Source organism: Bufo gargarizans, chromosome 7, assembly GCF_014858855.1.
Source record: "Bufo gargarizans isolate SCDJY-AF-19 chromosome 7, ASM1485885v1, whole genome shotgun sequence".
NCBI classification, from domain to species: Eukaryota; Metazoa; Chordata; class Amphibia; order Anura; family Bufonidae; genus Bufo; species Bufo gargarizans.
Genome location: NC_058086.1, coordinates 13,144,561 through 13,159,659, shown reverse-complemented (window position 1 = coordinate 13,159,659; position 15,099 = coordinate 13,144,561). Strand labels below are relative to the sequence as shown.

General features: G+C 43.5%; 1 protein-coding gene and 1 long non-coding RNA gene across 2 annotated transcripts in view; one reads left to right on the top strand and one right to left on the bottom strand.

Moving 5' to 3' along the window:
• CACNA1I (calcium voltage-gated channel subunit alpha1 I) overlaps window positions 1–15,099 on the bottom strand; it is a 917,463-nt gene that overhangs the window by 277,160 nt on the left and 625,204 nt on the right. Inside the window, exon 9 of the mRNA XM_044301221.1 lies at window positions 12,127–12,512. Within this exon, the coding sequence (XP_044157156.1) occupies window positions 12,127–12,512 (386 nt within the window). The remainder of the gene's footprint in view (window positions 1–12,126; window positions 12,513–15,099) is intronic.
• Window positions 1–15,099, top strand: part of LOC122943458 — a 59,919-nt gene that overhangs the window by 4,501 nt on the left and 40,319 nt on the right. The window lies entirely within an intron of this gene.

The window sequence follows — 15,099 nt, the reverse complement described above, 5'->3', positions numbered from 1 at the left end:
AGCTGCACCTCGACGTGCATATCTGTGCCCCAATGTCGATATTTTTGTCAAGCTGGTCAAACATGATTTTGAACAGCTGGCTTGTTACCATGGCCAGAAGAATTTGACCTATGATCAACATCGGGCCATAAAAGAACTCCGTGGTTTGAAAGATATTGTTATCAAACCAGCGGATAAAGGGGGAAATGTTGTGATCTGGCCTGCACAGATGTATGAGAAGGAAGCGTTCAGACAGTTGGGAGATAAGGATTGCTACAAATGTCTAGAGAGTAACCCCACTGTTAGATTTAAAGCTGAACTAGACAGTATTCTGGATTCTGGGGTAGAAAACAACATTCTGCCAGCTCGACTCAAAGAGGGCCTGGTGGTGGATTACCCGGTTACTCCCACTCTGTATTTGCTGCCCAAAATCCACAAACAGTTACAAACCCCCCCCGGGTGCCCTATTGTGTCCGGGGTAGGAAGCCTCTGTGAACGAGTTAGCAGATTTGTGGATTTCTATCTGAGGGGGTGCGTGGAGACCCTGCCATCCTATGTCAGAGACACCTCTGATGTATTGCGGAAACTTAATGGGGTGTCGCTGGAGGGGGGCCTTTGGCTGGTCACGTGTGATGTTGAGGCCCTTTACACGTCGATATGCCACGACCACAGGATCAGAGCCTGCCAATACTTTTTACGTATGGCAGATTTAGATCCAGATATTATTGCCTTTGTAACGGAGCTTCTGGACTTTATTTTGAGACATAACTATTTCACATTTAAGGACCGCCTCTTCCTGCAGCTCCGGGGAACAGCGATGGGGGCGACTTGTGCGCCCTCTTATGCTAACCTGTTCCTCGGACTGTGGGAAAGAGAGATAGTCCAGAACCTCCCTGATTACGGCTCTGTGGTCTCGTGGTCGTGGTATACCGATGATATTCTTTTCATCTGGCAGGGCACAGAGAGCCGGCTCTTGTCCTTCCTCCAGCAACTTAATAACAACATGCTTAATATTAGGCTCACATGGCATTATAGCCAAGATAGGATGGAATTTTTGGACATTCTCATTTGCAGGGAGAGGGACGGCCGGGTCTCCACGGACCTATTCAGAAAGCCCACCTCCACCAACACCTTGCTACACGCGAAATCTGCACACTACCCGCAGACAGTGAGGGCCATTCCGGTCAGGCAATTTTTGCGCCTCCGACGAGTTTGTTCCAGCGATCAAAAATTCGAGGCACAATCTGGGGAGCTGTCTAGGAGGTTTCGTAATAGGGCCTATAATCAGGCAGACATCAAGAAAGGCTATACATGGGCCAAATCTGCAAATAGGGACTCCCTCCTAATTAGTAGTAGATCTAAAATTGACAATACTGGTTGTCGTTTTATTACCCCTTTCAACATGCAGTGGTGAAAAATACGCAAAATACTAACAAAACACTGGCCAATACTGCTCTCGGATAGTGACCTGCGGGCAACTCTTCAGGATTATCCCCAGGTGACATGGCGACGCTTAAAAAATCTAGGTGATTTGCTTACCAACAGCCACTATGTATCCCCTTTGCCATCTTACATTTTTGGCAGTAAAGGGCCAAAGTGGGGCTCCTATCCGTGTAATAATTGTCAGGCGTGTAGGTATATAATCCGGTCTTCTACATTTGGGGACTCCGAGGGCAGACGTGAATACCAAATTGTGCAACATATCACATGCAGGACTGCCTCTGTGATTTATCTTATCACCTGCCCTTGCAAGCTCCTGTATGTTGGGATGACCACCAGGGAGTTGCGTGTTAGGATTTTTGAACATGCAAGCAAAATACATGTTTTGTTGTTTTGCTCAGTTAGTTGTTACATTTCTTTTTATATCTCTATTACCACCTGCACTTGGCACACTTGCCTCTGTCTGTATTGTACAATTCAATGGCTATGTGCATATCTTATGCGGCCATCCCAGGTTTTTGGGTGGGCTAGTTTGCCTTGTGCTATTTGTACATTTTTTCATTTATCTTTCTGTGCATGCAACATACATACCAGTACATGTTACTTTGAGTGAACCTACAGTTCTCACAATTTTCATGCTGATGTATACCTAGGGCTGTGACATCTTTTTCCCTGCCAGTTGGGTGTTTGGGAGAGAGGTTGTATCTGACCTCCTTGCATGAGGTCTCCCCCCCCCCTCCTGTACACTTGTGCCTTTTGTTTCATATATTGTTTGTTATGTGATCATGTCTCAATAAATTACATATATTTTATATGTGTGTCTCCCACTTTTCTTTGGGGTTATTGGTTCTGTTTTTGGGTTGGCCAAAGTGTAACACCCTGCCACCTAGCCAAGAACTTACTGTCCACTGTTGGTACCAAAACCAAGACCCGATCTCCCGGGTTAAAGCTCCGAACTCGAGCCTGCCGGTTATAGATTCAACTCTGGGCTCGCTAAGCCGCCTCCATATATTCCCGAACCAGAGGCAACACGGTCTCTATCCGTTCTTGCATCTGAGTGACGTATTTAATAACACATTAATACGGGGTACCCATTTCCACCTGGCACAGGTGATTATTATCTGGAGACTCCCTGGTACCTGTTACATACAGCTTCCTGGCATATCGCGACCGATGGTAGCCATAGTTAGTGTCCATTGGCTCAACCCTATGGGGACAGTTGGCCCTTACGTGACCAAACTCATGACACCGCCAACAGATCACTGGAGCCAGGTTTGCAGTGGATACCTCCCGGGCGGGATTTTTCGGCTCTAGTCTCTGGGGTCTGGGGTGGGGATTGTTGGGGATTAACTGCCCCCTTCTCGAAAGAGCCCTCCTTTAGTTTCCTGGTAGCCTCATATCGTTCAACCAGGTCCACCATCTCAAGGGCATTAACAGAAGATGCCTGATCAATCCAATGCTGAAGAGGGTATGGCAACACCCTCCAGAACATATCCGCTAAAATACGGTCCAGCATAGCAGTGAGACTCAGTGTGTCCGGTTGTAGCCATTTTTGCAAAAGATGGAATAAAGCATAATACTGGGGTCTCGCGGGCTCAGCCGGGTTAAACTCCCACTGATGCACCCTTTGGGCCCGGACAAATACATTTACCCCCAGCCTTGCCAGGATCTCACCCATGACTTTCTGGTAATCAGCCGCTTGCTCGTCTGGTAAGTCGAAATACACCTGCTGGGACTCGGATGCCAGGAACAGAGCGACGACCTCAGCCCACTGATCTTGGGGTAGATACTCCATCACGGCGACTATCTCGAATACCGCCAGGTAGGTCTCGACATCATCCTTGGGGATCGCCGTACGAACCGCTTTCCAGGCATCGTGAACGTTCGGGGATGCTCCTGCCGTCTGTAGAGCCATAACGTGTTGCAGCAGCAGCTGGTTTGTTTCTTGCTGCTACTTATTAGCCTCCCGCTGTTGCAGCTTAGCCTCCAAGAGGGCCTTCATTACAGCTTCCATTGTGCCGAGCAACACGGGTTGAAATTTAGTTGGTTTAATCCAGGACATACTTCCGTGCCCAGAGAAAAAAAATTAAAAATATTTCGGCTTTTACGCCAGTCTCACTGCAATTACACGCATCCTCCAACTGTGGCAATTCGCTCTGGTAGACAGGATACGCGGACGCAGTATAGAGGCACCAACCAGTTCTTAAATCAAACTGTTCAGTGTTTATTCACACGCTTGGCAAGTTCATAATAAACAAAAAGTCACATTCAACACAAAAAGTCACCTTTTGGTTTTGGTGTTAGTTTACACCCAGCTGGCAGCCTGTTTCCCCTCACACTGGTCTCAGACCTCCAAGCCCAGCACAAGATCCCTGTAACGGACCTCCTGGCACCCCGACCGGGTACCTCTGTCGATGGATGCTCCTAGCGCTTCTCGAGGACTTCAAGCACTCCACTTGACACCGTAAGCACTGCAGACCCCACGAACCGCCGAAGCTTGGTTGAGGTCTCACCGTCTCCTACCCACCCTGGACTTATGACAAGGCTTCAGGCTCCAGTGGGTGAACCTCTCCTAAATCCAGAGAGCAGGAACAGCTATTTCCTAGGAGTTATAGCCAGGGGAGTATACAGCGTATAGCAATCCCCATACACATTAGATGAGGCTCTATGTTGAATGTAAAACAGGAACTCTTTATTGAACACACAAGCATTGACTTATATACACATTTTACAACAAGGGTACCACCCCCGTGGACCTGGTTGGGAACTGAGCACATGAAATGGCAGCCAATCCTTTACAGTTAAACACAAAAATTAACCCTATTCAACAAACACAATGGCATTGTCTGTGACGCAATTAACAAACACAACATGCAAACAGACATCTTCACCCCATCCATAATGAATGAATAGGGAGGGAGGAGACACATGTGATGGGATTATCTCCTAAGTGTATCATAGGGGAGTCGGCTGCTCTTATAGCTATCTTACTCCCATCACTAACACAATCAGTGGGAGTCTCAGTGCAGAGTTAACCCTTTTTGTGTTGCTGAATCCACACCATGCCTTTTTAATGGGCCATAGGAAATCTGTGGCATATAAATTACACACATAAATTACACACATAAATCACGGTTCATAGTTCCTTGTAACCCCAAAAGGTCTTAGGGGGTCTCCATAGTTCTCAGTCCATAGTCTGTAGGAAGGAGGCAGCCCCAGTGATGTTCAGTCCGTTACAATCCGTTACAGAGATCCTTTCTGCTGAACCCAGCTGTCTTTTAAAGGCAGCTAGGTGTTGTCAAAACCTGAATCGGCACATGAGTCCAGTCCGGTGTTTGACCCCACCTGGCCGCTAATCAGTCCAGCAGCACACACTGGGAGGAAAATACCTGCCTCCCCATACAACTCCCTTTACTGTGTCACAGTATATACGGTTGGTGGGAATTAAGCAGTTAAAGGAGTTGGCCACTTCATTTCAAGTTTATACTTGTCATTGTTAATGTAAGTTTAATGACGCTAAATATAAATATATCATTATTTCATGTTTAGGCGATGGTCTAGATAATTGAAGCCACGAACCCACCTGCTTGGTCAGCCTCCAGCCATCCAGTGTTGGAATGGGATGCTTAGGGCCCACCAGTAAAATTCATTCTGGGGGTCCACTGTACAAGGACATTCAAATATAACCTGCCTACACAGAGGCAGATAGCACACAACGCTACAAGATAATTGATTATGGGGGTCTCTGCAACAACTTCAAAAGCTGGGTCCCAGGGAAGATAGGATATTGGCTGACCTGCCTCCATTCCTAGAGGCCATCTTAAGCTTCCTATGCATCTATAATAATAAACTAAATAGTCTACCCAGTTTTTTATATTGATATAAGATATTTGAGATGCTGTGCTGGTGGACAGTGTGCCCACCTTTCTCAGGGGCCCACCAGGAGATTCCCCTGTTCCCCTGTGGGCCAGTCTAAGCCTGCTCCCATCCATAAAATGGCTGCAGATGGAGGGACATTTTACCCAACATATTAAAATACCTACAGAAACACAGAGCACTGGACCCCTGACATCCAGTCTGTGCATGCTCAGATGTCCTATTTTTTTGTGATGTAGGCATAATGATGTGTTTGGTCGCATACCCCTCTATCTGCAGCCATTTTTGAGACAGGGGTGCTATCCAAGTGGGTCAGGAGGCTGCTTGAGCAGGGAGGGAGGGAATGTTATGATACAGTTAAATTATCATCAGGTTTATATTAGAAATTGCAATGAACAGAAATCAAATAACATATGCCTCTTATCAGAATATTTCCCATTACAAGCAAACATGCTGCTATAACAGACCAGGGAACATGCAGGGAAATCCAATTCCCCTTGGCTTCTTCATCAATCTGTCAGTATACACAAATCGGAGCAATAACCTGTATTATGCAAATGGTTTTAAATGGCAACAGCTGTGATTCCGTATTCTTTACTCTTATTTTCTGCTTATAAAATTCCATTATATACAGAAAAATAGATTAACCAACGTGGTGTCTACATTTTAGAATCTATATAGCATCCAATAAGTACTGACAATGGTTGTCTACTGTTAGAATAGTAATATACAGTTATGATCATTCATTTATTTGTAGTCATGAAGAATTCCCTGTTGCTGTGCTGTTCCAGGTTACACATTTTGAAATTTTATAACTTTATAATGTTCTGGATGTATATCAATATCTTATTCCATCTGCTAGATTTATGTCTAATAATCAGGTAAGCTGGGGCAGACTGGGAACTTAAAGTGGTCCTGGAAAATAAACTAAAAGTGGCCCCATTTTGTAGGCAGGTCTAAATTAACAGAAGGTGGGGCAAAACAAGTAGGCAGGGTCAACAATACCATAGTGCAAAATACCATACCAGCAGATTCAAATAACATAGTGTAGCACAATATACTGCCCCAAAAGCTGGCCCTCTGTGGTGAACATCAATAGCTACAATCTTCTGTCCTCCTCCTTCACTTGTCTATGGAGCAGGGGGCTTTGGAGATGAGATGCAGACCACAGCAGTTGAATTCAGGAGGGCATGTGTGGTCGCCCGCCCAGTACATGAGCACCTGATTCCCACAGCGTTAATTACTGTTGAGAGCTCATTATGTACCCGGTCAGCGGCAGAGAGGAGGGCTTGGGTGGCCCCCTGGGGCATCGGCCCACTGGGAAATTTCTCTGTAGGGTCTATAGCCAATCCGCCCCTGCAGGCAAGATATTGAACAGTTGCTTAGGCAAAACTGACCACTATCCATGGTGCTGAGGACAGTGATGGGTATTTCACCACAATTCCTTATTTTAATTATGTAAAATGCATACTGAGAAGATAAGCCAGATTTTAAGACCCCCTACTTATCCTGTAATGTCAGTGACAGCTATGACCTATCAGCAACTAGATTGAAATATGACCCTATTACTGGACTGAGTCCTGAATCCTATTCTATACAGCACATTCTGTATTACTGTCATTTTATTCCCTAACCTTTTAGTTGTAAATGTGAGAAACAAAGACCCTTTAATATTTATCATGGTGGTTATTAATCTAGAAAAAATATAATGGCATCCATAAAATTAATCAAATAATAGCACGATAAAGAGACAAATCACAGTAAAAAGCAATGCTTTCTTCTGCAAACTGACCAGGCACCATGTGGTGCTCCTATCCTGCATCTGATTATGAGCGAGTGCACAGCTCATCTATGTTCCTCCTGGTGCTTGGCTTCAATGCGCACACATGCCAGCACTGTCACATCCTCACGTGTGTAGGTTCATGTCAGGTTACATTTATGGAGAGAATGACAGACTGATTTGGAGAGGAGATATTTTTAAAGTTAACCTCTACCCTTTAGTATGTTAAAGCCCTCTCTAGTGGTGGCTGCAAATAGTTCACAGTACTGTCTAATATTAAAGGGTTTCTGTCACCAGAATGAACCCTATTAAACTAGCTGACATTAGCGATGTTCTAATGTCAGCTGAACCTAACTAGCCTATTCCTACTTTTATCTATGCCCCCGTTACTCCAGAAATATAACTTTATATATGCTAATTAACCTCTAGGGGAAGGGGGGGGGGCGTTGCCCCTGCTCCTAGAGGCTCCGTTCTCCCACCTCTGGCCATGCCCTGCTGCACTAGATTGACAGGGCCAGGCAGCGTTGGTCTCCTACTGCCGGCCCTGTCTGCCGTGTAAATCTCACGCATGCGCCGTCCCGTTCAGTATTCGGCGCAGGCGCAGTGAGTTAAGAGCACTCGCCGGCTGCTGTTTTCCTTACTGCGCCTGCGACGAATACTGAACAGCAAGAGATTTCCCTAGCGCACAGGGCCGGAATTTGGAGGTGAAGGCTGTCTGGCCCCGTCAATCTAGTGTAGCACGGCGTGGCCAGAGGTGGGAGAACGGAGCCTCTAAGAGCAGGGGCAATGCCCCCCCTGTACCTATAGACTAATTAGCATATTATAAAATGTATATTTCTGGAGTAACGGGGCATAGATAAAAGTAGGACTAGGCTAGTTATGTTCAGCTGACATTAGCACATCGCTAATATCAGCTAGTTTAATAGGGTTAAAGCTGGTGACAGAAACCCTTTAAGGCAGTGCAAACCTAGGCTACGCAGTCTGTGCTAGATTGATCCCAGTGGTTGATGCTGGATGATAAATTTATACCAACTTAAGTTTATACCAACTTGGCTTTCTTTGTACAAGAATTTTGTGTGTAAAGTACAAATCTTAAAATCATGCATGCAGTTATCACTCTGGCCATTCGAGCCCTGCAATACATTGACTATTACTTACTCCAGCTGAGATTACTACTTCCTACTATAGTACTGCTTTTTGTTCAGTAAGCCTGTAATAGATGGATGATATGGATTTACAATCTTGGACCTCTGGGTCCATTTCTGAATGCATAATGAAGTAGAATAGACTTTAATTGAAACTATATATAATCTAAAATATAAGAGCCACATTTATGCATCGGGAGTTCTCCGGGATATATACATATTGATGACCTATCCTCAGGATACTGTAGGTCATCAATATAAGATTTGAGGGGGTGCGACTTCTGGCACCCCTGGTGATCAGCTATTTGAAGAAGACATGTTGCTTACAAGAGCGCCACAGCCTTTTTGAAGCTCACCAAGCACGCAGCCGTCCATTTGATAGGAGCTGTACTTGGTATCGCAGCTCAGCACCATTCATTAGAATGGGGCTTAGCTGCTCCAAGGCCATCAAACCAATGGCCTATCATATGGCCTAGGAAGAGGCCTAAGTGCTCACGGAGCTCCCGGGATGCTGAGGATAGGCCATCAATATGTAAATCCTTGGAAACCCCTTTAATGAGGTTTTCCAGCCCCTTCAAATTTTCAGCCAATAGATCAGAATGTTATAAAATATCAAACTGGGTAATACTCACCTTACTAATCCCACACTGCTCCTGTGTCACTGATTCTCATGCCCCTCACCAGTCTCTATGGCCTCCAGAATTGGCATTTCAACATGGACCAATAACTTGCCACATGTCCATGTCAAAATGTAGGAGGTGACTGCTCAAGAGCTGGACAACCCCTTTAACTTCTACCGTATGTATTCTTAGGTAATAAAGTGAAAACTGTTGAAAAGACTATAGCTTCAGTGCTGGCCATAGTCTTCCTATTAACAAATGATAACTTTCACGATGATGATGTGCAAATGTGATGGTTATTAGTGTTGGGCGCAAATATTCGAATAGTGAATATTAATTGTATAATATCGGCACTTCAAGAATTTGTGAATATTTAGTATATAGTGATATATAGTCGTAATTTTGAATATTCTAGATTTTTTTTTCATCAGTAACCTCCCTTGTTGCTTGTGGGCCAATGAGAAGGCTGCAATGTCTTTGCCAGAGCTTAGCAACATCCCTAGCAACCAATAGGAAAGTTTCCTACCCCTTACTATAACCTTCCCAGCAGCCCTTGTATGCAGAATTTTGCAGTTCTGAGAGAGACAGCAGTTTCATTGCTGTGCTCTCTGCTTTCCTGTGTCATTACATTAGTTAGTTAGTTTGGTAGGTAGCTTATATATATAATACAAATAGTTAGTGGGAGATAGTCAGTGTAGGTTAGATATTAATATAGTGTAGCTGAAGGTTCCAGTGCTAGGTGTTAGGTAGTGTGATACAGTCATGTGAAAAAATTAGGACACCCTTTGAAAGCATGTGGTTTTTTGTAACATTTTTAATAAAAGGTTATTTCATCTCCGTTTCAACAATACAGAGAGATTAAAGTAATCCGACTAAACAAAGAAAACTGAAGAAAAGTCTTTTCAAGATCTTCTGTAAATGTCATTCTACAAAAATGCCTATTCTAACTGAGGAAAAAGATAGGACACCCTTGCCCCTAATAGCGAGTGTTACCTCCTTTGGCTGAAATAACTGCAGTGAGACGGTTCTTGTAGCCATCTACCAGTCTTCGACATCGGTCTGAGGAAATTTTACCCCACTCCTCAATGCAGAACTTTTTCAGCTGTGAGATGTTTGAGGGGTTTCTTGCACGTACAGCCCTTTTCAAGTCACCCCACAGCATCTCAATGGGATTCAAATCTGGACTTTGACTTGGCCATTCCAGGACTCTCCATTTCTTCTTTTTCAGCCAATCTTTGGTTGATTTACTAGTATGTTTTGGGTCATTGTCATGTTGCATGGTCCAGTTCCGCTTCAGCTTTAATTTTCTAACTGATGGTCTCACATGTTCTTCAAGCACCTTCTGATACACAGTAGAATTCATCGTGGATTCTATGATGGTGAGCTGACCAGGTCCTGCTGCAGCAAAGCAGCCCCAAACCATGACACTTCCACCTCCATGCTTCACAGTTGGTATGAGGTTCTTTTCTTGGAATGCTGTGTTTGGTTTACGCCAAACATGTCCTCTGCTGTTGTGTCCAAATAATTCAATTTTGGACTCATCTGTCCAAAGAACATTATTCCAGAAGTCCTGGTCTTTGTCAACTTTATCTCTGGCAAATGTCAGTCTGGCCTCGATGTTTCTCTTGGAAAGCAAAGGTTTCCTCCTTGCACACCTCCCATGCAAGTTAAACTTGTACAGTCTCTTTCTGATTGTAGAGGCATGTACTTCTACATCAACAGTAGCCAGAGCCTGCTGTAGTTCTCGAGATGACACTTTAGGGTTTTTGGAGACCTCTTTTAGCATCTTGCGGTCTGCTCTTGGGGTGAACTTGCTGGGGCGACCAGTCCTGGGCATGTTGGCAGTTGTTTTGAAAGCCCTCCACTTGTAGACTATCTTCCGGACAGTGGAATGGCTGATTTCAAAATCTTTTGAGATCTTTTTAAATCCCTTCCCAGACTCATAGGCTGCTACAATCTTTTTTCTGAAGTCCTCTGACAGCTCTTTTGCTCTCACCATGGTGCTCACTCTCACTTCAACAGTCAGGAGCACACCAAACTAAATGTCTGAGGTTTAAATAGGGCAAGCCTCATTCAACATGCAGAGTAACAATCTACTAATTATGTGCACCTGGTGTGATATACCTGTGTGAGATCTGAGCCAATTTAAGAGGGAATACATGTGAGGGTGTCCTATCTTTTTCCTCAGTTAGAATAGGCATTTTTGTAGAATGACATTTACAGAAGATCTTGAAAAGACTTTTCTTCAGTTTTCTTTGTTTAGTTGGATTACTTTAATCTCTCTGTATTGTTGAAACAGAGATGAAATAACCTTTTATTAAAAATGTTACAAAAAAACACATGCTTTCAAAGGGTGTCCTAATTTTTTCACATGACTGTAGGTTCTGCTGTCCATACAGACATAGTGCTGTGATGTCACAAGTTCACAACAATACTTAGTGCACCAATCACTAATAAGTAGTGAGACCTGTTAAAATGCGAAGTTGCACGTATTGCGCCAAAATATTCGCATCATTAGTGCCGATTTCACAATCGCGAATATATTGCAGCACTCTATCTGTGTACAAAGCTATTGTAATGTTCTCCCGTGCCAACCATTTTCTCCAGTCTCAGGAAACTTTTAGCAGCTTAAAAAATGTAGCTATAGTGACCCACGCCTGTATTTTACGCGCATTACGCAAATATTACATTGGCTATTTCTCACGATCAAGAAAATAATCTCGAATATTCTACCAAATGTTCGCAAAATATTGCAAATTCGAATATTGCCCCTGCGCTCATCACTAATGGTTATGTACAGTTTTATTTTACTTCAACTTTTTACTAGGAAAAAAAAAAGAAATCTTTTCAGTGAAAGTCATTTTGTGTCTGTCGTGATTTGCGAAAACACTGTAAAGGCACCCCACAGCTCTTTGTATTACAACTCCCACTATGAAGGGAATTAGTAATACTTCAGCAAAACCTAGAGAACTGCTGCTTCCTTAACAATACTCTAAAAAGCCGCCAAACGCTGTGCTATAGACAAGATAGATTTCAATCACTCAAATAACCTCCTAAGAGGTCCACCAGGAGTCGCGTATTAGAAACACTTAACTGCTCTGTATATTAAAGATCCCTAATGTAGTCCCATCAGTAACTTGTCGAGCCTATGATATGTTTTTCCAGTGTTCTTTTCCTTTGAGCTCCCCTCCAGTTAAGCTTTTGCGTCTCCAGCTCTGAATAACACGTAATTAAATTGCAATTAACTTTACTAAAGCATACATGCAGCCAAATGACTATGACTCACCTGCTCGTGGTGCTCAATGCCCATACTGATTGTGTTCACAAGAATAGCTATCATGATTCCACGGTTAAAATATTTGCTGTCCACTATGCCTCTGAGCTTGACACGGATTTCTACACAGAGTCTTTCACAAAAGCCTTCATCGCCATCTTCATCGGCCTCTTTGTCAAACTCAGTCATGCTGCCACCACTTTCCTTCTCACTGACCTGTCCCTGGGTCCCTTCTTGGCTGGACTTGTTGCTGTCTGGCACTGAAAGTTTTCGTCCATCATCCCAATTACCTTTGGTACATTGAGGGCAGTTTGAAAGGTCAGATGTTAACGTCATTGCAATGGGTTGTACAATTGCATGCGGGGTGTAATCCAATTGATTGTGCTTTTGGCATACCCCTAAGAAAAGAGAAAGTAGTCAGTTATCGCTCCTTAAAACTTAACTAGCGAGAAACATCACAGCATTCAGTAAAGCAGACTGTCATCCATCTACTGGCACCAATTCATTACTGTCCAGTAGTGAGCTACAGAGTTGACCAGAATTGGTGTCATGATGGTTTCCATGTACCACTGGTGAAGATAAAGTTCCACATAAACTAAGGTTCTCATTTTGGCTTCTTTTTGGTCTAAATGTAGTGATAAGCATGTATTGACTGGTATAAGTTGTGTCTTCTTTTGGCTGCAAATAATTTTAAACAAATTTATTGATTTGCCCTAAAAAGAACAGATGTTTTTGCCTTTTCATACGTGTCTTAAAAACGAGGACCTGATATTGTCAAGTAATAAAATGAGCAAGATTTATTACGGGCATGCACCAGTTTTTACACCAAAAATGGTCCAAAATAAGTCCCAGTAAGATTTTGTTTAGAATGAGAAAAGTGTCTAACTTCATGCACGTAGCACCACATCTATCACAAAGCATGGGGCTCTGTGATAAATTTGGCTTAATTGAGACTGCCAGAATCATGGTGATCGTCTTTTATGTATTACACATAGGATACGGTAAATAGATTGATAGACATATTGAAAGAATTCCTCTTTTAGTATTTATTGAGGTTCTTTAAAGGTAAAATGTCAGCAATTTTGACCATGATAAACTGGCACTAGATAGAGGGCTTTTATCACCAGGAGTAGTGTAAATATAAACTTTTATTTTACCAGGTTCTGCTCTTGCAAATGCCCAGAAGGGAGAACTTCACTGTGAAGTTCTCTTTACATTGAGCTATTTTACAGCCCCTCCCCTCTGCTCTGAGTGACAGCTGTAGTGGTCTCCTGGTTGGTCATTACAACCAATGGCGGCGTCTACAACATGGAGGGGCTTTTGGGTCAGCAGCCCCAGGCCTGATGTTTCTGTGGGGCCCATCACCACCCAAAACACCCATTACAAGGATGGTTAGATTCTCTAAGGATAAAGGACCTTTGATGACGTCATTACTAGAGATGAGCAAATTGCAGTTGACAAAGTGAAATTCGATCCGAATTTCAGGAAAAATTTGATTCGCACCAAATCCTAATTTCCTCACGCTTCGTGCTAGCGATTCACATTTTTTCCTAAAACGGCTGCTGCACTTGTTAGGACATGGAGCAAGGAACTCTGGGAATGAGGGATCATCCACAATGCCATGCATGCAGCCAATCAGCAGCCAGCCAGCCCTGTGATGTCACAGCCCTATAAATAGCCTCAGCCATCTTGGATTCAGCCATTTTCCAGTGTACTTAGTGCAATGAGAGACGTTACCAGGCACTAGGGACAGTGCTAGGAAAGACTTGAAAATTTATATTTTGCTGAATAGAAGTTCAGGGAAAGACCATTAGAAGTGTAGGGAAAGGATAGGGAGACATTATTACACAGTATTGAAGCAGAACAGGGTTTAGTAGGGGAGTTCACAGCCTGGGTAATAGGACCAATCCGGATCCAAATTTGCCATTATACAGGTCTGTAATTCCAGCAAACTGTTCTTGTTATTGGGGTACAAGTAATTTTTTGACGGGAAATGACATAGGTGTCTCCCAAAAGATAATAAGACGATGTACAAGAGGCATTATTTTGGGGAAAGAAAAACATTTCTCAGCTTTTATTTACATTTGAGCAAAAAATACAAGATGTTCCGCACTGTGGAAAATCTCAGAGGACGTGGTCGGAAGCTAAAAGTGACACCTGTGCTGGCCAGGAGGATAGTTAGAGAGGTGAAAAAGAATCCAAGGATCACCACAAAGGCCATCCTGGTGAATCTGGGCTCTGCTGGTGGCAATGTCTCAAGGCAGGCAATCCAACGGACACTGCACACTGCTGTGTTCCACTTCTCCAGATAAGGCACACAAAAGCTTGCTTGACCTTTGCAAAAGCTAATCTGGACAAAGAAGAAGACTTCTGGTCTTCTGTGTTATGGTCAGATGAAACAAAAATGGAATTGTTTGGTCACAATGATGTTTCCTTCATTTGGCGTAAAAAAGGAGAAGCCTTAAACCCAAAGAACACCATCCCCACTGTCAAACATGGTGGTGGGAACCTAATGCTTTGGGGGGGGGTTCAGCCAATGGACCAGGGAACCTAATCACAGTAAACGGCACCATGAAAAAAGAGCAATACATGAGGATTCTCAACAGCAACATCAGACAGTTTGCAGAGAAACTTGGCCTTGGGCACCAGTGGACATTTCAGCATAACAATGACCCAAAACACACAGCAAAAGTGGTGAAGAAATGGTTAGCAGACAACAACATTAACGTTTTGGAGCGGCCCAGCCAGAGTCCAGACTTGAATCCAATTGAGAATCTGTAGAGAGAGCTATAGATCAGGGTGATGGCAAGAAGACCCTCCAACCTGAAAGATTTGGAGCTCATTGCTAAAGATAAATGGGCAAAAATACCTGTGGAGACATGCAAAAAGCTGGTCTGCAATTATAGAAAGCGTTTGACTGCTGTAATAGCCAATTAAGGCTTTTCTATTGATTATTGAGAAGGGTATGAATAATTTTGGACCGGA